Source organism: Lemur catta, chromosome 9, assembly GCF_020740605.2.
Source record: "Lemur catta isolate mLemCat1 chromosome 9, mLemCat1.pri, whole genome shotgun sequence".
Taxonomy (NCBI): domain Eukaryota; kingdom Metazoa; phylum Chordata; class Mammalia; order Primates; family Lemuridae; genus Lemur; species Lemur catta.
In genome coordinates, this window is record NC_059136.1 from 54,486,401 (window position 1) to 54,511,373 (window position 24,973).

General features: G+C 41.1%; 1 protein-coding gene across 4 annotated transcripts in view; it reads left to right on the forward strand.

Moving 5' to 3' along the window:
* Window positions 1-791: 791 nt before the first annotated feature.
* The window catches only part of DPYS (dihydropyrimidinase), a 96,178-nt gene continuing 71,996 nt past the window's right edge, over window positions 792-24,973 (forward strand). For 3 of the 4 annotated variants that reach the window (XM_045560385.1, XM_045560383.1, XM_045560384.1), the window contains exons 1-4: window positions 792-1,156; window positions 15,441-15,599; window positions 18,118-18,297; window positions 19,562-19,751. In XM_045560385.1, the coding sequence (XP_045416341.1) occupies window positions 893-1,156; window positions 15,441-15,599; window positions 18,118-18,297; window positions 19,562-19,751 (793 nt within the window). In that variant the 5' untranslated portion in view covers window positions 792-892. The remainder of the gene's footprint in view (window positions 1,157-15,440; window positions 15,600-18,117; window positions 18,298-19,561; window positions 19,752-24,973) is intronic. The other variant, XM_045560382.1, reaches the window with a different exon arrangement.

Here is a 24,973-nt window from a genome sequence, read left to right on the forward strand (position 1 = left end):
CTGACAAAGCTAGTATTTTTTAAACAAATTCATATGTCACTTCCCATGTTATTAAGGTGCATTCATATCCATCATATTTGCTTCTCAAAGCAAATCTGGAAGATAGGAGCAATTATTACCCAGTTTTGTATATGAGAACACTAGGAAACCAAGAGGATAAAAGATTTAACTGAAGACAGAGACTCTAAGCTAGTTTTGTGGAAAAGCTGGGAGTATGAACCCAGATCTTTAGAGTTACAAGGCTGTAGTTTTCCAAGAAAAACTTGCTGGTATGTGTTACATCATTAAAACGTGCAGAACAGTTGGTAACATTTCAAAGAGCTTATATATTTCACTCTAAACTTTCACACTCTATATTTGCCAGTTACTGGGATTGTGTGCTACTTTGCTCCTCATATAGCTAAAGAATATTTCAAAGTAAATCCAGATCAAGTGGTTCGGCTCTGGCTTGGTGGGGTTGAGCATTTTTGCTGCTGCTGCTGCTGCTGGTGACGGCGTTTCTCCCTGTCCCCTTCGCCGTCCGTGTCGTCTTTTGGTGCAAACGCTCTCAGCAAGGGAAGAGACTAGGTCGACTTCTTTCCCCAAAGTGTCTTAGGAAGCAAACACATGTCCCTCACTATTAAAAACTCCAAGAGCTTCCCCTTGCAGTGACTGAGAACCCCGAGTGCACACCTGGACTCAGGGCGACAGGGCTCCCGGGCTCTGCGTGCGGAGAGACCGCGCCGCCCCCCGCGGCTCCGGCCCGGCCCTCCCCGGGGGAGGAGCCCGCCGCGGGCGGCCCAGAAAGCGGCCAGGCCTCCGGGCTCGGCTTTCCGGTCGCTGGGTGGGAGCCGAGCCGGAGCCGGGGGCTGCGCTGGGGACCCGGCGGGAGGGCCACCCTGCGGGCCTCGCCATGGCTGCGCCGTCGCGGCTTCTGATCCGCGGGGGCTGCGTGGTCAACGACGACTTCTCGCAGGTGGCCGACGTGCTGGTGCAGGACGGCGTGGTGCGGGCGCTGGGGCGCGACCTGCTGCCGCCCGGGGACGCGCCCGCCGGGCTGCGGGTCCTGGACGCCGCCGGCAAGCTGGTCCTGCCCGGCGGCATCGACACGCACACGCACATGCAGTTCCCCTTCATGGGCGCGCGGGCCGTCGACGACTTCCACCAGGGCACCAAGGTACCCGCCGCCGCCCCGCGCCGCGCGCTGCCTCTCCAGCCGCCCCGGGCCGCTTGTTCCCTTACCCTCCTTCTTCTGTGTCCTTTATCTCCCCAACCCCGAGCGCCAGTTTTCACTGATGTTCTGTGTAAACCCACAAATCTTTCTTATTTTCTATAGGATTTGTTTTTTGACTGAGTCACGCTCTGACGCCCAGGCTGGAGTGCAGTGGTAAGATCAAAACTTACCCTAGCCTCGAACTTTTGGGCTCAGGAGATCAAGAGATCCTCCTACCTCAGCCTCCTGAGAAGCTAAGACCACAGGCACTTACTGCCATGCCCAGCAAAAAATTTAATTTTTTTTTTTTAAATGGGGTCTCCATATTGTTGCTCAGGCTAGTCTCCAACTCTTGGCCTCAAGCAATCTTCCTGCCTGCCTTGGCCTCCCAAAGTGCTGGGATTAGAGGTATGAGCCACCACAACTGGCCTATAGAATCTTTTTTTAAAAGTGACACTCCCAGCCATTTCTCTCCATCCTCCCAGAACAAAAACCAAATGAAAAATCCATTCACCTGTTAGTTACTGCCTGACTCAAAGTTAGCAGTGTGGTGGGTAACCTGCCTGGGTGGGCTGGAAGCCCACTGCATGCACGCCTCCACCCCCCCCCCCCCAGTAGAAAATAATACAGCCCTGACCAGGGTTTCACAGAGAAAATATTCCAGGACACTCACACTCACACCAGGGCAACCCAGCCCCATCTCTGCTGTGACCTACTTGTCCTGGGGACATCAAATATGACCCTGATTCTTGCTGCTTGAGTTATCTGTAGCTTTACTGATGTTGCAGGATGACAGTGGGATCTCCCATCCCCAGGTGAGGTAGGCTTGGATTTCTCTAGATACAAAGGTCTAGAAGTTCAAGTCAGTGAAAAGAACCTTAAATATTTCCCCACAGCTCCTGAAAACAAGATCAGGGGAATAACAGGGCGGCTTTAGAGGAACATAAAGTTAAAATTCTCCTCTCAGCACTTGAGCTAAAGCCAAACCCACATCCTCCTTGAGTCTTGCGTTTCGGCTGTCTTGAGAAAAATGGCTCCTTCCAAAGTGAAGATGTACTGATATCCTTAAGGCTAAGAATCTTCACTCAGGGACATGTGTGAGATTTTCCAGAGGAACACGCCTTGATACGTGAAAGAATTCAGGCCATTTAGTCCAGGTGTGTAGCCTAAAACTAAAGCAGTTTTGGTGATGGTCACTTCCTTAACTTAACTGATTTCTAACCCTTTGCTCTCCTTACACCTCCTGCCCTCCAAGTTCCCCAATCCTCTCTGATTGACCAGAATGTTTAACAGAAAAAGGCAGGCAGGCAGATCTGACCCAGAGAGACTGATCAGGGGCAGTCTGCTCACATCAACATGTGGAAAGGTTCTTCCTGGTTACTAATTATCCACCTTTATTATAGGGTCAATAAAGTCTTTTGTGGGACAGATCATTATCTGCTTTGAAAACTGGCAAACTTTGTTTTGAATATTCATTTTTCCCTTTTGCTAAAAAAGTGAAATGTGCTGAATTACAATGAACTTACTTTTACATTTTAAATAATTTTTTTAGCTATCAAAACATGATTATAGAAAATTGAAAAAATAATAGGAGAGTAGAAAGAAGAAAAATATTACCAATATTCTCCCTCTCAGTGACAACCAGTGTTTTGGTGTATTGTCTTTATGCTTTTTAATCTGCTTTATTTTACATAATTGAGATCGTCTTGTGCATGTGTGTATGTGTGCGTGTGTGCATACCTGTATATAAAATTTTGCATCCAAGCTATTGACCCAAAAAATAAAAAATAAATAAAAAATTAAAAAATAATAAAAAAATAAAAAAAATTGTAACCCACCGTTTTCAGCTATAGTGCAAGCACTTTCTGTTATCACAGACTCCTCATGAACAAAGTGCTTTGCTGGTGGCAAGGCATTCCACTGAACACCCCGATTTGCAAGGTGGGAGGCTGCTGTTTTTGAGCATAATTTGCCAAGCCCACTGGCATCATTCTTTTTCTCGTAGCTTAGCAGTGGCTTTCACTGATCTCTCTCCCATCAGGATTCCCATAAAGCAGCAAAGAAGAGGGTGTTGGAATGCTGAGGGGAGGAGCATTACCTCCCTTTCTCAAGAGTGTCTGTGCATGCATGCCCCAAGGTCCTGGGAGGGGTTCCTAGTCTTCTATCTGTTCCTTGGCCATTCTGTGATTTTTCTGTCATAGAGAGATATATAATTTCTGAGAAGGCAGGTCCTTGTAGCGTATTATTGTCAACATCTGAAAGGACTTATCCACCAGCTGATTGTCTAGGCATTTCTATACCTAAAAGTTTTCAAAACATTAAATAAAAACATGTTCTTCAGGAGCTTAGGATCTTAAGCAGAAAATGATACGGTCAGAGCTATTAAGGTTGAAGGATTAGAAAATACCAAATTCCTGTTGAATATTAAACAATACTCACACAGGGGCTGAATTGCAATAGTCTACTTCAAAATTGGTTGGTTGGATCCCAGGAGGTAACCACTTCCCACCCTCAGAAACAGATAAGGCTTCATAAAGGGAGCCAGGTGGGTAAACACAGACACACATGAACATTAACACATTGGCCTGAGTTAAGGAAGAAGGGCCTTATGGAGTTATTTTGTCTTCTTTCCTAGTCTTCACAATAATTCCCAGGCAACGTTGTGGGTCTTTGTTTTTGGGAGCCAGGGACAAGGCCTTTTATAAAAGCTGGTTGTATATGTTAAACTTAAAAAACATTAATAAAATACCATTAAGTAACATTTATTTTATTAAGCACTTGCTACATACCAAGCACTGCTAACTTGTACATTATCTTCCAGCAATCCCAGGTGCCACTATCTACTTTTTACAACTGAAGAAATTGAAGCCTAAGTTACCTGCCTAAGGTCACATGCCTAGCTCTCTCTGTAAGTGACCGAGTGGCTCTTCAAATTCAGTACTGCCTGACCCCGTCACTAACACTCTTACCCACCAGGCTCTATTCCTTTGAAAAAACATCTAATATTCAGATTTGTGAGGGTGACAAGATTGGATGAGAAAGCCATATAAGTTGCACGTTAATGTGAGATGGCTTTCCTAAAAAATAGAGCAGACATCATCTTTAGAAAATACAGCAGCTGTCCACCTACCGAAAGCTAGAGGCAGTTAAAGTTATCAAAATAAATACACGTTGCAGGTGTTAGGCTGGTAAGGCATTTGTACGTGCATTTATAGCCACATCATCTCTAAGGGGACAGAAATGGGTACCTTAAGTATAGAAAACCATAAAGCAGAAAAGATATATCATGCTTTCAGGAGATGGGACCCAAAAGGTTAGAACGACAGATGTTTGCTTTCTGTATCCACCAGGCTGATCATTTATGATATCTGACAAATAGAAGGGATACTGTTTGTGATATTCTATTTATTAATCACTAGATTGTGATGGGACCCAATTTAACAAATGAAATACAAGTCAACTAAAGGTTATATATTTTGTAAATCTAATTCATGTCAGAGATTGGTTATAAGCCTATAATTGATTTTCTTAATTACAGGTAAAAGCTCTCTGATGTAACTAATGGAAATAATGTTCTGTTTTAAAGAAATCATATATCATTTTGTTGGCTTATACTACAGGTACAGTGGTCTTCCAGTAATTCAATATCCATGAGGAAGGACAATGAGGTCTTTTTATTCAATGGATATTGTGAATTCAATACACTTAAAGGAATTATGACTTTGCTTTTACTACATGCTGTGATAAGAGAGTGAATTATGAGAGTTCTGCAAGTTTTCAAATACATACGTTTATATTCAGATAGGTATGCAAGTTGGAGTGGGTGGACTCTCTTTAAGAACCTGGTAGTGTTAGTAGCTGGCAGAAGAATCATCTTTTTAAAAATTGGGAAACCATGCAACATGCTTTTCTTTTTTCTTTTCTTTGTCTTTTTTGTAAAGGACAAAAAGTTCTTGAAATTATTGAGACAGGAAATTATACTTTGCTTTGAAACTTTTTGGTAAAATGCCATCGGTTACTTAAAAGGCAGTATAAGACATGTGATTAAGCACACATTTATGGTTGTATTTATAGAGCTCCCTCAACTTGTGGAAGATCTCTGCTTCAGAAACCTTGACTGCAAACTAAATCCCTTTTTCTGTTGCTTGCCAGGGCTTCTAGCTGGGTGGAGCTATGTGGGCTGACTGCGTGGCTGACTGCGTGACCTCTTCTGGCAAGTCACTTCCTCTCTGGGGAGTGTCAACATTTTCTTTTTTGTTTTTTTGAGACAGAGTTTTGCTCTGTTGCCCAGTAGAGTGCCGTGGAGTCAGCTTAGCTCACAGCAACCTCAAACTCCTGGGCTCAAGCGATCCTCCTGCCTCAGCCTCCCAAATAGCTGGGACTACAGGCATGTGCCACTACAGCTGGCTAATTTTTTTTATATTTTTAGTTGCCTGGCGAAATTTCATTCTATTTTTTATTAGAGATGGGGTCTCACTCTTGCTCAGGCTAGTCTCGAACTCCTGAGCTCAAGCAATCCTCCCGCCTCGGCCTCCCAGAGTGCTAGGAGTACAGGCATGAGCCACCATGCCCGGCCGGGAGTGTCAACATTTTCTTACCTTTGAAATGAGGCATTGGTTAGATTGAACAACTAAAAAAATATTTTTAAAACTTATAAAAGCAATATGTACTTACCATCCAGCCCTAAAGAAAATGCTGAAGCATTACAGTTGCTCAATATACATTAGTTAAACCAATAAACTGCTTTTTAAGAAAGAAAATTACAGATGAGTACAAAGAAAAATAATATTGAAATCGTCTATAATTTTAACATTTGGTTACTTATCCTTTCCGATTTTTCTTTTGCGGGGGGCATACAAACATTTTTTTCCTTCTCCCAACTTGGGCATACTGTTTGGAGTCAGCCTTGTTCATTAACCATTTCCCCAGGCCCTTGAATATCATTGGAGAGTAAGATTTTGTGGCCCCATTATTGTCTTGGAGGCTGAGTCTCAGATCGTTCTCTCTAGCCTCCGTCTCTCTTAAGCACCAAGCCTCCATTTCTGCCTGTCTTCAGATATCACAACCTAGATGCCCCAGAAGCACCTCAAACAGCGTGGTCCAAACCAAATGTATCCCTCCCACCCGCCACAGCGCCTGACCCATTTTTCTTCCTGTTTCCCAAACTGTGAATGGCTCCATTCTCATCTTTTAGGTGATGGACATTTTGGTGGCTGTTAGTTTTTTTGCTAGTAAATAGCAATGCTATGACAGACATCCTTGTATGTAAATCATGGTTCATATTCTTGATGATTGCCCCAGAAATCATCCCTTAGAGTGAAATGCCTGGGCCAACGAGTATCAGACACATCTTAGAGGAGCTAGTTACGTACATTCAGAAGGCTCTTCAGTTTATGTTCCCATTATAATTCCCATTTCGCTACATCCTAGCCAATGGTGGGTAATGACTTAAAAAAAAAAACTGTCAATTTAATAGAAAAAAACACAGAACTTCTTAATGTTTCTAAAAGATCATTTCTTTAATAACTAGTGAGGCTGAGCATTGAAAGTTCATGTTGTATTAGTAGTTTGCATGTTCCGGCACTAAGGGTTTGTAATTCTATGGTTTCCTTGAATGGCCACTTAATAATTGCAAAGTTAATCTTTGGACTAATGAGAGGAGGAAAAAAAAAACACCTTGAAAATTAATTTGATGTTAAGGCTTTGGCCCTATTGAGGGTGTTGTGTGCTAGGAATGCTTTCACTGAACTTAACAGATTCTAGGACTTGCCTTCTTTCAGTTTGCATGTTCAAGTGCTCCATGCTTTTCACTTCCACAGCTTGTTTTCTCCCTCATTTGTCTGGCCTGAGTGTTTGCAATGTTTGACAGTAGTCTAGAAGTCATGGTTTCCATGACGCAGCTGTCAGGGAGGAAAATCTTTTCCTCTAAACTTTTAGGTTGTGATTGGGGGCCTGCAAATTAAACTGACAAAAGAGAGATTCGCAAAAGAATAGACAGATTTTTTAAAGTTCACATACATATGTGGGAATTCACAGAAAAATGTGATTCAAGGAGGGGGTTAGAATTTGGGGTTTATATGCCATCTTTTTTTTTTTTTTTTAGTTAAATGATTTTACGGCTTGAGTTCATAGACAAAATTATGCAACCAGGGCAGAGGCTGTGGATGACTCATACTGCCAGTTGGGAAGAAGAACTTGCTTGGTCTTATAATATTGAGCCAATTGTGGGGAAGGGGAGGGGGGCAGGCACTTACAAGAAACAAATGACTTAATAGGAGAAGGTTAGGGGGAGAAAGTGCACTCACAGGAAAGCAAATGACTTTTAGGAAAGATAAACGGGCCCTTAGGAGAATAGATGGAACATATGATGTTTTTTGTGACAATGTCTATTTAGGTGTGGGGCAGGGTTCTAGTCTGTGGTGATGAGTCAATCTTTCCTGATTGTGAAATTCCTGGAGAGGGCATTTATCACAGCTGAGCTCTTTGGGGAGGCTGTGCTTTATGGCAGATTTGGGATTTCAGAAAAGAGAAAGAAAAGAAAGAAAGAGAGAGAGAGAAAGAACCCTTTTCTCAAACGTCCTCAGCTCAAAATAGTGTTTATGCTACAATGGCATCTTCTGATCCATTAACTGCCATCTACTATTGACTAATCGTGAACTAAGGATTTTTCACTTTGATTGTTAGGTTCCATCAATTTAGTCAGCAAATATTTCTTAGAAACCCACTCAGTTCCAGGCATTGTGCAGGGGTTATAGAGATAAAAACCACAGTGTTTATTCTCAATGGCAAACAGCCTAGAGATATGTCAGCTTTAATAATAAATTATATTAATATACAGCAGACTTTTGGCCTTGTAGACTTCACTTTGATGATCGTAACTATTTCTGAGTGAACACTTGAGGTCAGTGACATCTGGCATTTTGCCTCTTGCTAAGGTGCTAGTGGCGATGGCTTGCGTCACCAGGCTGTTTCTGAGCAGGTTACTAGTCTGATAAGTGAGCCTTGGCAACTGCCCAGCGTCTACATCTCAACACCTTTGTGCTCTCTTCTCACATGTGAAGTAACAAGTTGAGGGAGGACACCTCAGTTTTTCTGTTATGTCTCATTGCATCTAACATGGAAATTGCATGTTATAGTGATTGTCATGAATGAGTTCCTGAGCCCTGAGGATCCATTGTTCACACATAAGAGCAAAGACCTTAAAAATTACTATGAAGTAAAACAATATGTAATCCTTTTTTAAAGTCAAGAAATTCTTTGAGGCGTAGTACAGAAAGAGACTATAATTTTATTTGTTAAAAGTCCTAGTTAATACTGGGCTTTGGACGAAACTGAGTATTCAGCCTTCAGAAAATATTGCTGCTAAGGCTAGCAATATTTTGGGGAATGGCATTTCACACTAACGTGCAACTTACACGGCCTTTCCAGTTTGCTATTGGAGAAATGAAACGTCATAATTATTCCATCTCATTCCTTTAGGGAAAAATTCAGTGGCCCCTTTCTTCCTTTCTCCTTCAAACATCTAGAGAGTGTATGTATGCGCCAGGCACTGTCTTGGCCACAGGGCACACAGAAATGAAACAACATCAATTAAATCAGAATCCCTGGGGGATGAGGTAAAAGTTTTGTAGACAATTCTAACATGCACCAGGATTAAGCTTTGTTGGGCAAGGTAGAGAAGGGGTTAGGGGAGGGAGGAACATGAGTGCTGTCTCTCTCCGAGGTGGAAAGCAACAGAGGTTTCCCAAGACAGGAAGGGACAGTGCCACTGGAGGGGCTGAGTGAGCGGGAAGGAGGACTCAACAGAACGCTGGGAGAAAGCTAAAGTTCAGAGCATGCAGGGCCCTGTGGGCCGTGTAACAATTGTCTTTTGTTCATCTTAAGAGCAGAGGGAAGTCAATGAAAGATTGGAAGTGGCAAGTGGCCTGGGCAGGTGTACACGAGTGCACCTCCCACCTTGGCCTTGTGTCTACAGTGTCCCTCTTTGGGTTCCTGGGGGAGGGGCTCCAGCGGCGCAAGGTGGTAGCCCACTCATTAACTCCGCCTTTGTGGCCCTCTTCCGTTCTGCTTTCCCTTCCCTTCCCCTTTCTGACATTTGGAGGAAGGTGGCACCAGGCAGGGGAAGTGAAGATGCAGGAAGGGAGAGAGACTCCTGGACCAGGTAGGAGGAGCCTCCAGCGGGGTGTTGACAAATTGGATTTGGGGGTTCAGGGAAGAAGAGAGGTAGGTGTCAAGGGTGACTCTTAAGTCTCTGTTTTGCACAGTAGGATGGATGATGATACAACTAGCATGTCAAACTTGGGAAGTCACAAAGCTGAAGGTGCTTCTATATTTGAGACATAAACCAGGATCATGAAGTTAGCTTTCATAGATCTTAATGACTGTGAGAGAGCTGGAAATTCAGCCAAGAGCTTTTCTACCTAAGGCTCAAACATACTATTGGGTTTCTTTCTGTTTTCCTTGGGTGGAGCAGGTCCTGTGATGGATGTTAGTGAAGCAAAGTCACTCTTTCCAGCTTAGAAATGAAAAGTTGGTGGCACCATAAGAAGGAAGAAAAGGCTTTTGGATACAGTAGTCTCCCCTTATCCGTGGTTTCCCTTTCCACGGCTTCGGTTACTGTGGTCTGAAAATATTAAATGGGAAATTCCAGAAACAAACAATTCATAAGTTTTAAATTTTGCACCATTCTGAGTAGTGTGATAAAATCTCACAATGTCCTTGCCCCGTCCAGCCTGGGCTGTAAATCGCCCCTTGTCCAGCATACCCATGCTGTAGACGCTCCCTGCCTGCTAGTAACTTAGTAGCTGGATCAGTTATCAAATCAACTGTCAAGTTATCATAGTATTTGTGTTCAAGTAGTTTTTGTTTTACTTCATAGTGCCCCAAAGCACAAGCATAGTGATGCTGGCATATTGTTGTAATTGTTCCATTTTATTATTAGTTATTGTTGTTAATCTGTTACTGTGCCTAATTTATAAATTAAACTTTATCATAGGCATGTATGTAAAGGGTTCAGTACTATCTGCGGTTTTAGGTGTCCACTGGGAGTCCTGGAATGTATGCCCCAGGACAAGAGGGAACCACTGTCCTTTCAAGAATGATTTGCAGCAGAATACATTCTTAAATAAAATCTGGTGTCATGTAACATTTTGACCAACTGACTGTTGGTTAGAGTTTCTCTCTATGCTCCATTGCATTTGCGCTGGAGACAGCAGACTCCCCTGTCCCCCAAAAGAGGGTGTTACATAAATTGAAAGGTTTTCAAGGGAGAACAGCCAAAGTAATTAGGAGCTGAAATAATTGATTTATGAGCCAAGATTAGAAAAGGTAAATGCATTTTGTTTGGCTAACTGACAAATAAAAGTGGAGACAAGTCAATTAGAAGTAGAAACAAAGGAAGCAATTAGGTTTCATTTATTTAATAGCAACATGAGAGAAACTCAGCCCAGGCTGTCCTCTCCCATTCACTATAGTTTCTTGAAATTCCTTCACAGTCTGGGGGTGAAGAGAGGGAGAAAGACTGGGGAGAAGAAACAGACAAGAAACAAAGAAAAGATAAGTGGCTGCCCCTCTCCTGTCCGTTGCCTACTCCTAGTTACCGTAATTAGGCAGTTGGAGCATTTGCGATCAGTCCTTACCCAAGAGCTTTCAACTGAGAAATGCATCATTAGGTGATTTTGTCATTGTGTGAAGATCACAGTGAACTTACATACACCTGGTTGTCACAGCCTACTATACACCCAGGCCATCTGGGATAGCTCAATGCTCCTAGGCTACACACCTGTTCAACATGTTACTATACTGAATACTGTAGGCAATTGTAACGGTGGTAAGAATTTGTGTATCTAAACATATCTAAACATGCAAAGGCACAGTAAAAATATGATATTGTAATCTTACGGGACCACTGTTAAATACACAGTCCATTGTTGACTGAAACATTGTTATGCAGCACATGACTGTACATGTATATATGTCTTTGTGTCATAGATGGGTAAAATATTTTTTCTTACAAAAGTCTTACTTTTTATAGAAAATTTATCAAATATTGAAAATAAAATTTAACTAGAGGAAAATTAAAATGGCCTATAATTGTACCACCCAGAAATAGCCACTGTAAACATTCTGCAGAGCTCAGCACTGGTTAGTTTTCATGCTCAATGTTGGGGTGTCCTGGAGCATGTTATTGTGCCTCCTGTTATCATGTTTTGCTTCTCTCTCCCTGGTCACTTCAGCCAACCTCAGGACCCCCCTGGCATCCTTTACCAGGTCACGCCCACATGTTTCTCCCAGCCTCGAATGCTCTTCGGCATCAGATCTGCATTTCTTCCTGTCTGCAAATACCACCAAGAGGACACATGCCTGAGAACCCCACACTAAGATGTTCCCCTCTTAACTCAGGCCCTTCTAAGTGCTGGATGGTGGTCCTCCTCTGTCTACTCATCTGCCACCTCTCTATCATCCCGGTTAAATCGGCTTGCCTGACGCCTTTTGCCTGGAAACAGGCATTGCCCTGTCTTCCTCCTCTGGGGACCACAACTTTATATGGTCCCCAGCCACCTCAGTTCTGCCCCTTACACTTTCTGCTGAGCTGCTGCCTCTTCCTCTTAAGTCTCCTTCCTCAGAGCTTTCCCTGTGCTGTTCACATTTCCTGCAGGCACAGGCTCTGGAGCCCAATGACTCTGGTTCCAGTCCTGCCATTGTCCCTTGCTGGCTGTGAGACTTTGGCCAAGTTATTGAATTGTTCTGTGCTCAGTTTCCTCCACTCTAAAACGGGGTCAGTATAGTACTGACTGCAGAGCTGTTGCAATGACTAAAATATGCAAACATCAGAGGAGTTCCTGGCACACGCTAAACACTCGCTATGAGTTAGATATTATCATTACTCTCATTTATTTATTTTCTTGTGAGACAGGGTCTTGCCCTGTCACCCAGGCTGGAGTGCAGTGGCACGATCAAAGCTCCCTGCAACCTCAAACTCCTGGGCTCACGTGATCCTCCTGCCTCAGCCTCCTGAGTAGCTGGAACTACAGGCAGGAGCCACCACATCTGGCTAATTTTTCAATTTTTTGTAGGGACAGGGTCTGGCTATCTTGCCTGCCCAGGCTGGTCTTGAATTCCTGGCCTCAATTGATCTTCCCACCCCAGCCACCCAAAGCGCTAGGATTATAGGCATGAATCACCACACCCAGCCTGAGTTAGATATTATTATACTTAATTGGCAACTTCCATATGTATGTCCTAATGCTAGTTTAAATCCAGGTTTTCTCTGATCTCTGAGCTGATCTTTCCCTCCTCTGAATTCCCAGTCATTTTTTCTCTATACCTCTTCTAGGGAGCTTAGCATTTTTTAACTTCTCTTTAGCAATCTCTATGCTATTGTTTATTATAGAAGTAGACTTACTACCTGTTATTACAATCTAATTTTATTGTATTTATTTATTCATATTTCTGTCTCCCTCTCTAGACCATAAACACTCCAAGGGCAGAATCTTTGTCTGATTATTTGCGTGACCTCTGTGCCCCCCTTGACTCCATGTAATGGCTTGCACGTGTTAGACCTTTTTTGGTTACAATTTTATTAAGACAAAATTCACGTACAATACACTTCAGCCATTTAAAGTGTCTAATTCAATGGTTTTTAGTATATTCACAGAGCTGTGCAATCAACACCACAATCAATTTCAGAACATTTTTCTCACCCCAGAAAGAAACACTGCACCCTTTAACTGTCACCCTCAAGCCTCCTCATCCCCTCCATCCCCAGGCAACCACTGCTCTACTGCTGTCTCTATGGATTTGCCTCTTCTGGACATTTCATACAGATGGAATCATACAATATGTGATGATACCATTATATGAATATAGCACACTTTGTTTATCCATCCATCAGTTGATGGACATTTGTATTGTTTCTACTTTTTGGCTACTATGGATAATGCTGCTCTGAATATTTGTGTACAAGTTTTTGTGTAGACTTGTTGTCATTTCTCCTAGGAATAGAATTGCTAGGTCATATGGTAACTCTGTGTTTAACTTTCAAAGGAAGTTCAAACTGTTTTCCAAAGTAGCTGTACCATTTTACATTCCTACCAGGAATGTATCTAGTTTTTCCATCTGCATGTGGTACACTTTTAATGGGGAAAGAACAGAAAGAATAGTTCTTTAAGCTTGATTTTCTAGTTCAGTAGACACTAGAAAAGTACTTTCTTCTAACCCTTTAATTAACAGCACATTCTATTAGAAAAATGCCCTTCATCCTCAAGGGATGTCTGCGTCATATTGGGAAGACACTTTAAAAAGAAAGAAGGTAAGAAGATTAATTTGTATTCAAATAAAAATACAGAGCCCAAGGAATTTTTCTAGTGTTGTCATTTCACTCCAGTAGGGGTGTCTTAAGACAGGCAAATATGTATTGTTTTGCCACGGATAAGGCAGTGCTATTTAAAGGTGGAAACAATGTACAGGATCCTGTACAAAAAGTGAAATTTTCAAGAGTAAAAAGATCTGAAGTGAGGCCAAGTGACTTAAGGAAACACAAAAATCTATTGCATTAAGCCAGAAGGAGGTAGAATAGAGCTGGTATGCCAGGAAGGATGTAGGAGCGCCCGGTGTATCTGGAGGCTGTGTGCGGAGGGTGCTGGGGGCCTGGGAGAGAGGCTGGTGGTCCTGTCCCCTGCTGTGTTGTGACAACCACCTTTCTGATGATGAGATGAGATGAGATGATGCAGGAAAGGTGGAAAAATTCCCCATCCCAAAATAGTGGTGCTAAAGCTTATAAAGCACTTTCAGGTCGAACACTGTGCATCACCTCTGTTTAGTGTCTCCTAACAAGCCTGTGGCTTAGGTACGATGATTGTCCTCATTTTGCAGGTGAGGAATCGAAGCCACACAGAGATTAAGAAATGACTTGAGTTACCATGGCTTATTGATAAGTGCTGAATCTAAGCTTTGTGCCTGGGAACCAGTGAGCCTACTGGGTCCCTGCCCTAAACCACTGTGCTTCATCTCTCCTTGTCTACGTTTGTTTTTCTTCACCTACATTGTTCGAATACAACCATTAATAGCATATCAGTGGCTGGGCTTGGTGGCTCACACCTGTAATTCCAGCAGTTTGGGAAGCCAAGGCAGGAGGATCACTTGAGGCCAGGAGTTCAGCCTGACAACATAGCCAGACTCTGTCTCTACAAAAAATAAGAAAAATTAGCCAATCATAGTGGTGCATGCCAGTAGTACCAGCTACTTGGGAGGCTAAAGTGGGAGAATCACTTGAGCCCAGGAGTTTGAAGTTATGGTGAGCTATGCTCAGGCCACTGCACTCCAGCCTGGGTGACAGAGTGAGACCCTGTCTCTCCTAAAAAAAACAAAAACAAAAAAAGAGCATATTAACTACCTTGTGATTTTAATTCAAGTGAAATCAATTTAAATAATTAGTCAAAGGCATTTGGTTTAGTAACAGTCTTTAAATTACTCATGATGTAATATAATATATACTAATACACCAAGGAGTATATTGAGAGTTGAGGCAGAATGCAGGGACTTACAGACCATGTAAAGGAGATGAAACTTTATTGCAGAGGCAGTGAGAAGCATTAGCTTCCATCTTTAGAGTTGCTTTGTACTTTGGAAATGTCCCTCTCATTGCCATGAGGGGTTTGTGTTGGAGGGAGTGGGAGATGAAGACCAGCCAAGACTGTTACAATGGCCAAGGTGAGAGATGGCCGCAGCAGGGGGAATAGGGAGAGGGCAGATGTGACTCAAAGAGGCATGAAGGAGTCATCAATTTGGTCGCAGGGGATGAAGGCAGGACAGGAACTGTGTAAGTCTCCCAGGATTCTGTGTGGATCACAGGGCAGTTGTAGGTACAATTCACTAGGATGGACCGTAATAAAATGGAGTTTTATGATAATGAATATAATTGCTTGAGAAGAAAAATGTTTGAATCTTTTTCACTTTTCTATGTTGAATTTTCTTTATAGTCTTCATTCTGTTTTCTTTGGGTCAAAGCCATTTTCATCTTATCAGATACAGCATTCTTTTTGCAGAAGCAATTCCAGCAGTTTTAATACTCTAAACTTTAATTTATAGAAAGCCTATTCTTGTCTCTCTGGGGCATCTGAACAGGCAGCATCTTTGTGCAATTCCCTTGGCCCATCGCGTTTGCCCAAGTGCTTGCAAATGCACATTGTTCAAAGTGATAATGACGCCACTAGAACACTAACTTGTTGAAACCCTCTTGTGATTCCAGGCTGCTCTGGCAGGAGGCACCACCATGATCCTTGATTTCGCCATTCCGCAGAAAGACCAGTCCCTCATAGAGGCCTTTGAGACCTGGCGGGGCTGGGCAGATCCCCAAGTCTGCTGCGACTACAGCCTTCACGTGGCAGTGACCTGGTGGAGTGACCAGGTAATGTACCTGGGTTCCAATTTGTTCCATTTGTCTCCTTCTGTTGGCTCTGTACAAGAGCAAGAAACTAGTGATGTCGGTTGCTTCCTGGAGGACGGGAGGACAGAATTGGAGGGAAGACTTTTCATCACATGTTCTTTGGTACCTTTTGAATTTTGAATCCTGTGATGTATTATTAACTAAAATTTTTTTTAAATCACATAAAGACAACAGGATAAATCTTTTATGATTGTTCACAATAGCTGTTCCTAATATCTAATCTATGAATTGTAAATGCTTTAAATGTAGTTTTAAAAGTACTTATCTTTCTTTTTCTCAACTTCAAGATCCTCAGAATCTTTTAAACAGTATTTTCCCGCAGATTAGAGCTTCAATTAGAAATATTTAATATTCAGGAAAAATCAAGGAAATTCTAAATTTAGAATTCTCTAGAACTAGATGCCTCCATTCTCACTCCTGACCCTTCTTGAGAGAGGAAGGGTCGGTCCAGAGCTCTTTCCTGAGTGTGCTCCCAGCTGTATCCTGACAGGGTAATCTTCCTACGCAACTGCAGGGCTCTACACACCAAGTTAATATAAAACAAGTAATCAGTCCTTCACAGATAGTGCAGCAAACATAATAGCAAGGTTTATAGTCCACAGATTAAGTTAATTTTTCTCCAAAAATGAAAGAGATGATTAATGAGGTCACCTTCCAAAAAGGCTCTTCTACTCAGGAAGTAAAAGGTATTTGGTGTAAGCAATGCAGATCATATTTAATAATTTCCTTTGGAAGCCCATGATGTATATATGCAAACAACATTTAAAGCATTTCTTTTCTGACTATCAAAATAATACACTCATTGTAGAACATTTGAAACTAGAGGAAAAAAAGGAGGTGCACTATACCATGTTCTGCTCCTTGCTATTGTCACTTAACTTATCTTGGAGTTCATCTCATCACTTGTCCCCATTTTGGAGCTTTTGCCATTCCTTTTTCTATATTAATTAATTAATTAGTAATTAATTTGTTCATCCATTCAACACATAGTTATTGAGTGGCCACTACGCACCGGGCACTGTTCTGGGATGTGACACTGGACAAACCTTACACAGCCCTCTCTCTCATGCGGCTGAACTCCCAATGGGGAAGACAGGGGATTGGCAACGAATACATAACATGCCAGGTGGTAAAACACCATCAAGAAGAGTCAGGAAAATTAATAAGGAAATAAATAGTGATGGAAGTGAGTAATGTCAAATATAATATTTAATATTATCATTTTTAAACTTTGTTGATTCAATAGAGAAAATTACATTGCTTTATTTTGCACTTTTTTTTTTTGTGATAGGGTGTCCCTCTGTTGCCCAGGCTAGAGTGCAGTGGCACAATCATACCTCACTAGAGCCTCAAACTTTGACCTCCTGAGCCTCCCAAAGTGCTGGGATTACAGGAATGTGCTACCACCCCCAGCCTTCACACTTTTTAATTAGTTAACATGTTTTTGCATATGTTTAGTAGTCATTTGTATTTACTCCATGAATCGCTGGTAATTTCACCTGGGCTGTCAGGACTTTTCTTACCAAGTTGAAAGAGCTTTTATCAACTATTAATGAGAACAATAATCCTATGCTTGTTATCTTTTTTGTTATTTGTGTGTGTATGTGTTTTAACATATAGAAGTTCAAATAGTTTTATTTGATCAAATCTACTGATATTTCCTTTGCAATTTTTAGTCCTTATTGAGACTTGTTTTGGACCTATAAGGGCAATTACTGAGTTGGCTTTGACCTTGACTTGCCCCTTACCCTTGGCAACCTCGAAGGCCCCCCAAAATTCCGACTGGTCTGGGGTGGTGTGAGCAGCCAGCTCTCACCTCCTGGGAGCTGCCAGAGGGGCACGTGCCTGCCATGGCTCCACAGCCAAACGCTGAGCTTGTATAATAAATACTTCCTCAGGCACGCCTGGGCCAACTCACACATTGTACTTCCTCCCTCTAAGAACTCTTCCTGCTGCTTTCAGACTTGAGCCTGAAATCTTGCCTCACAGTGACTGTGCTTCCTTCCAGATCCATGGTTGCTTCTGTTGCTGCCACATGGCTTCGTTCTCATTTTCTAGAATAATTTCCTCCAGTTGGGAGGTAGATGTAGAAAATTTTATATCCAAGTATAGAAATGAAGCACTTTGGGGGAAGCGATTAACTTTTTCATGATTTAAAAGTATCATAGCAGCCAGGCACAGTGGCGCACACCTGTAGTCCCAGCTACTCAGGAGGCCAAGCAAGAGAATCACTTGAGCCTGGAATTTTGAGACCAGCCTGGGCAACATAGCAAGAGTCTGTCTCAAACAATCTCATAGCAGCAGCAATTTATCAGATGAAATGGGGTATAACCTGAGAGAAAGATCAAGGACTTAATTGCATTTTTCTGTAACTGAACTGTTGTTCTTAGATTACTTAGTCCCCTTCTGATGCAACATTTTGGAAATGTTGAAATTATTGTGTAACTTAGAGTGACTTCTTGTTGTTGTTCCCCTTTAGGTTAAAGAAGAAATGAAAATCCTTGCCCAAGATAAAGGTGTTAACTCTTTCAAGATGTTTATGGCCTATAAAGACGTGTACATGGTGAGAGACGCGGAGCTGTACGCAGCCTTCTCTCAGTGCAAGGAAATTGGAGCAGTTGCTCAGGTCCATGCGGAAAATGGAGACTTAATTGCAGAGGTAAGCGTTTGCATGCCAAACCCTCTACACAAAGGAGGCTGTTTCTACAGAACCCAGCCATAACCTAAGGTAAGACGATTGACCCTACTATGTAGGTAAACTCATTTAAAGCATTGAAAGGACAGAAATCCAGAAACAGATTTTCTGTGGCTTAAAAACACTTGACTCAGTTTACTTGAGTCTCTGCTCCAAGTTTTATTCAGGGGGCATATGCACTTGACTGAGGATTTTCCCTTTTCAAACCAGCTATTAGATCTCAAACACATGCTATTATAAAACCACAAATACTTTTCTTTGTGTCTCCCAGCACAGTTTTGTTGGTTAGTAGCTGCTAGTTCAGAATGCCGAAGCGTGACCAGCATCAGCGTCATCCGACGACTTACACTGTGTATTAGGTAGCTGTTCAAAGCTCTGCTCTTTTCAGAAACTGGGTATTAACATGTGCTCTGGAGGAATCTAGATGATATTTATTTCTCATGTTAGTTCCATTATTAATGCCTGAAGGGTACACCATCTGCAAGATTTAAGGAGCTGTCTCTTACCCTTTGTATTAGCTGATCTTTTTTCTCTCCTTAGGCTCAGCTCCCACTAAAGTGAGTGAGACTGAGGCTCCGTGGCCAGGAGGCAGTGGGGGATAATGAGAAGAGAGCGTGAGCTGTAAAACAAAACAAAACAGACATACAGGCCAGGGATTAGATTGACTCTTCCACTTCCTAGCTGCTTGACACCTGGCAAGTCATCTGACCACTCGGAGTCCTGACTGCTTGCCTTTTTTTAAAGGAAGCAATAAAATTTTGGAGAGAGAAAATTACTGGTCAATATCATTTAGTGAATACTATGGATTCAGTAAGCATAGTAGAATTAATTACGTAGCATATTACAAACAGTCACTGCAACAAGGATCCATAGTATTTTATTCTGTTTGTCTGAATCAATATTAAATCTTAAATATGGACATTGCTTTTCAAAGAATGTGATTAGCACTAACCTCATATCTTTTTCACCTTTTCAGTCGAAAGAATTTGATGGTGAAATACGCATATGGAAAAATAACATATATGATCAAAATATTAAAAAAATTTTACCAAATACACACACTGTACACACACAAACGCGTTCACATACACACAACCTATACTTAACAAATCTAAAATCCTGGCAGAGTATTTAATTTACGATAAAATAATGGTGTTTGTCATCAGTAAACCTCCCTTGCGCATGTACACGTTCCTGCTGTCTTTTTACATTCTTGCTGTCTCTTTAGGGAGCAAAGAAGATGTTGGCACTGGGGATAACAGGCCCTGAGGGCCACGAGCTGTGCCGCCCGGAAGCAGTGGAGGCAGAGGCCACGCTGAGAGCCATCACCATAGCCAGTGCTGCGAACTGTCCGCTCTACGTCGTGCACGTGATGAGCAAGTCTGCAGCTAAGGTGATAGCGGACGCGCGGAGAGACGGTAATTCCTGAATCTAACCTCAGTTATAACTCAGTGTTAGCTAAAGGGGGACGTAAAATATCTGTAACCTTTGCTTTTGCTTATGAGAAAATTACATGTGAATTTCTAGAACTTTCTTTCTCCCTTTTTGTTAGCATCCTGTTTTGTTTTGTTTTTTATCCTTATGCATGTCTATTGCTTTTTTTTTTTTGCTCTCTTTCTCTCCTTTTGCTCATCGCCATGCCTTCCTCCCTTTCTTCGGGCTATTTCTTCTCCATCCTTGGGACCTCAAGCCGTTTTCTTCAGCCAGATGTCCCCATCCTCAATGCCAGTAGCAGCCACTTTTAATCCGATGACTAAATGCAAAGCTCTCCAGTTAATGCAAATTTCTTTTGAACTGAATTGATTTGTCTGACAGCCACTTGGGCATTGGAGCAACTGAAACAATTATCCAAATAGTATTTTTAGATGATTCTTTTAAGATTTTAAAGTGCAAGTTATTTTTACCCCAAATTGCCTAATTGCCTCAGTTCTCTAGTCCAATCTAGTGTGTAGTCATCTTAAAAGAAAGAGAAAAATCTCCTATTTTTGATGAGAATTGGGCAGAGAAACAACTTCATTCAGTTGGCACCACTGGTAAAAAAAAAAGGGATGAAAACCAAATAAAGTGCATTTTATTCAATGACTTTAGGCCCATAGTAGATTCTATCATCTCATTATTAGGAACCCAGATAGTCAGAGACAGTCTTAGCATTCATCGTACTTGCTGTTTTTGTTTTGGTTTGGTTTGGTTTTTACTAAAACTGGCTGTATTTTATAATATGCATTATAAAAACTATAAAAATGGATTTAGTATGTCCATGATTGATACTAAAATAAATTTTGACAAAATTGCTTTTTGATGCATGAAGTTTCAGTAAGGATTTTGTGCAGGTGCATGGATTTTAAAATGCAACCCATCAATATCTTGTGTTAAGAGTAAACTTAATTTCACATAGGAAGTAATAAGTTCTCAATCAGGTCTTACTACCAACTATTTCTGATTGCTTCCCTCTCCCACATAATAGAATTTCAGTATAAAAGAGATCACCCCTTAAAAAAGAAAATATATGCACTGCAATTTTATAGTATTAGGTCTTCCCCACCAGATGGTGCTGTTGCCAACTCTATGGAATTGGTTGTTCTATAATTATTTGCTTTGTAAATCATGTTCCAGATCCATGTCAGAATATGATTTAAGGAACAGTAAAATCAGCAGAAATGGCCAGTCCCAACCAACCACGAAGCTGCAATTTTGACAGTTCTGTCAGGAAACACTTTTTTGATCTTAGGTATTTATTTTGTATTGGGATAAAATTCCATTAGGAGCAGAGTGAAAAACCAGGGAAAAACCAGGGAAGATTTTAGAATATAGATCACAGGCAGAAAATTATTAAATTTAATGTGGACATTTTAATGTTATTTAAAATTATTTTAGAATTCAATTTTATTTCTTGAATATGTAAAAGATTTGCACGGTCCAAGAATCAAAATTATATATAAAAAATATTCAGTGAAGTCTTACTTCCTTCTCTAGTTCCTTCTTCCCACACTGTATAAGTAATTATTTTTATTAATTTATTTCTGGCCTATTTTTATAATGTTTCTCTTCACCAAATGAGAATATGTATATATTCTCCTTTCCTCCTCTTTCCTACACAAAGCACACTATATACTTTGTCTGCACCTTATTTTTTTTCCACTTGAAAATATACCCCGAAGGTCAGCAGCCTGCATTAGGTATAGAGATTTCCTTATGCTTTCTTACAGGTATAGAGTATGCACCACTGTATTTACTCAACTATCCCCCCTTTGATGGCATTTGAGTCCTTTCTAATCTTTAGCTGTTAAAAACACACACACACACAGTGATGGCCTTATGCACATGCCATATCAATTTGTGGAAGGTGTATTAGTTTTCTGTTGCTGCTGTTATAAATTACCACAAACTTAGTGGCTTAAAACAACACAAATTTATTACCTTACAGTTCTGGAGGTCGGAAGTCTGAAATAGGTCTCACTGGGTGAAAATCAAGGTGTCGGCAGGGTTTGTGCTGCCTTCTGGAGACCCTGGGGAGGAATCCCTTTCCTTGCCTTCTCCAGAGTCTAGAGGCTGCCTGCATCCCTTGGGTCATGCCCCTTCCCCCATCTCCAAGGCCAGCAGCAGTGGGCTGAGCCCTTCTCACATGGCATTATTTGATCTTTTTTGCCTTTCTCTTCCACTTTAAGGACCCTTCAGTTACATTGAGTCCACCTGATTAATCCAGGATAATCTCCCCATCTCAGAGTCCTTAATTTAATCACATCAATAGAGTCTCTTTTGCATGTCAGGTAATATATTCACAGGTTATGGAGATTAGGACACGGACATCTTTGGGGCTCCATTGTCGAATCTACCACAAAAAAGATATCTTCACGGTAGGTTCCTAGAAGTGGGATTACTGGTTTAAAGGGTAAATGCATATGTAATTTTTTGGCTATTGCTAAATTCCTTTCCAAAGTAATTATAAATATAGAATATTTGAAATGTCACTCCAGTTGTTCTAGTTGAGTCAGATTTATTGTAATATTAATAGTACTTGTGAAAATAACCTAATGCGCAGTTGTCAAAGAGGCAGCAGAGGGTCGGAATAATTGAGTGACTGCGAGAGATTTCCCACCCCATGCATGTGACCAAGGCATGGGATCAAGCAGGAGCCTGAAGAGAACAAAGGGAGGGGTGGACATAAACTGTGCCCAGCGGTTCTCATGGTGACTGCATGAGCAAATGCTAGGACAGATCCCTGGAGAGTAAAGAGGGACAAGAGCTGGTGGACCACAGTGACCTTTTATGGAAGATGCATCTACTCTGTCTGCACTCATTTATCATCTAACATCATTTCTGAACACAAAAGAGCAAGATAGATCTATTCATTGTTATCTTGTTTAAATTTTCAAAAATTCAGCTTTACAAATTTACAATATGAACATTTCCCATCTGTAAATACTGTTGCCAGCCCGTTCTATTTTAGAGGGCCTGGACTCTCACAGTGTGGTCCCGAGAATGCAGCATCCTTGCCTGAGAGCTCCTTACACATGCAGAGCCTTGGCGCCCATCCAGATCCACTGAATCAGAATGTGCCCTTATAACCAGACCCCCAGGTGATTCAGATGCATATGGCAGCCTAAGAAGCACTGCTGCAGCAGGCACAAAGGATATCCAATTATTGATTGCTTCTATTGTGGTAGCCTAGAAATACAATGCTATTAAATTTGATTTTATTGTTCCATTGCCAGCTATATACCCAGGAGAGAGGGATATGATGATAACAACTAGCATTGTTTGCTGGGTGCTTAATATGTCCCTGGCACATAGTAGTAATTTAGTATCTTTTATCTCGTTTCAGGTTTTACTATGTATTATCTTATCAATGTATTTTAATATACACTGTCTTTTTAAAAATTGTCATAATAATGCTTCCTGCTCAATTTTTTCACTGCTTTGTGACAGATGAAATCGAGTCTTGGGAAAGATTGGTAAATTAAGCCCAAGATTACTTTATTAGTAAGAGCTAAACCTGGATTCAAGTCCAAGTCCATCTGATCCCAAAGTCCAAGATTTTTCTGTTACTCTGTTAAAGGAGAAATTAATCTAAAGTTGGGGAAACCTGGATATCAAGTTTATATATCATTGGCTTTGTTTTTTTTTTTTAATTTAGTTGGTTTTTGGTATTACATTTTAAAATTTTATTTAAGACATCATCATTTTGCTGTTTTTATCATTATAAAAAGAATAACACATGCCAGGAATAGAAATGATAAAGCAAGCATTAAGTGGAAAGTAAATATCTCCTATCTCCGTCAGCTCATTCTTTGGAGCCAGCAATTTTTTTTTTTACCATATCTATCTTTAGTTTTGGGTGATTACCTCCAAAATTCTAAACCATAAGTTTGTAAGTTAAGTAGTGAGTTATAATTTTTGACAATATCCCTTGACTCTCAACAATGAATAATGAGTAATTTAGCCCATGTAAACTTATCACTTCCTGAATTTTGTCAGTAATAATCTTCACTTCAAATGATATGTTTAATTTTATATGTCTTGGCTATTACTTTTAGAGGCATCTCTTCTCTACTAGGTTGACTGGGGAATGTACAGGCCCTAAGTCCCCCTCTGCCTCCTGCCTCTGCCTCCTGCTCAGCTGTGTTTTTGTCTTCCCAAGGACAGGGTCTCCGGCATTTGCTCTGTGACTATAATTAGGTCTTCCATGCTTTGTCTGTGGGTTAAGCCTAAAATTTAGAACTGTTACAGTGTAAAATTGTACAGATATTCCTCTCTGTAGAAACAATTAGTGAGAAGAGAACTTCAGATAAATTTATAGCATGAACTTGAGAGTGCAAGTTAGTGTTATTCAAATTAACTCTTGGAGAAACCATTTTCAAGCGTCAAGGTCAAGTGTGTTTCCTTTTCTTCACTCCAGTAAGGCTCAGAAGCATGCCTTGTTTTAGTTTGCTACGTATTTAGACCATTATTGTCTTGTAAAGTTTCTTGTTTCCCCTGGAATTTTTCCAATGAACTCTTTCTAAAGTAGTTGAGACAAGAAACACATGCTTTCTTTGCCATGTCATGGCGAGTTTCCAACGTCTTCATCATACTTTCTATTGAACAGATTCTATTGAATAGAATCAGCTCTTCTTGCAGAGATTCTTTTTGAAGAATCTCCTGACTTTCTGTTTCTTTTCTGATAGTTGGTTGCTAAGCCTGCTGCAGAGATGTCATCCTGGGATTTCCTAAGTTGGATATACCGTTTCTTGGTTCCCATATCTCCCCTTTTCTTGAATTACCTTGAAGATTCTCAAGTAACTTTTTAAGGAAAAGTGTGTAAAAGGTAAATTTTCTGATTCCTTGTGCTCAGGCTTGTTTGGTGATTTGAATGAGCATGGAATTCTAGGTTCAAAATCATTTTCTTCTGAATTAGGAAGGTACAATAGTCTTCTCTTCTGGCATCCAGTGCTACTGATAAACAGGCAAATGCCAATAAAATTCTTGCCCTTTTGTCACAAAGCTTTGAGCATCTGTAAGATTTTTATATTTTCTCTTCATTTTAGAGGTCCAGAAATTTCACTAAGGCTATATTTAGCAGCAGACCTTTTAAAAATTCACCTTCATGTTCAGAGGCCTGTTTCAATCTGCAGACTGAGCTTTTTGCTGCTGACAATTTTTC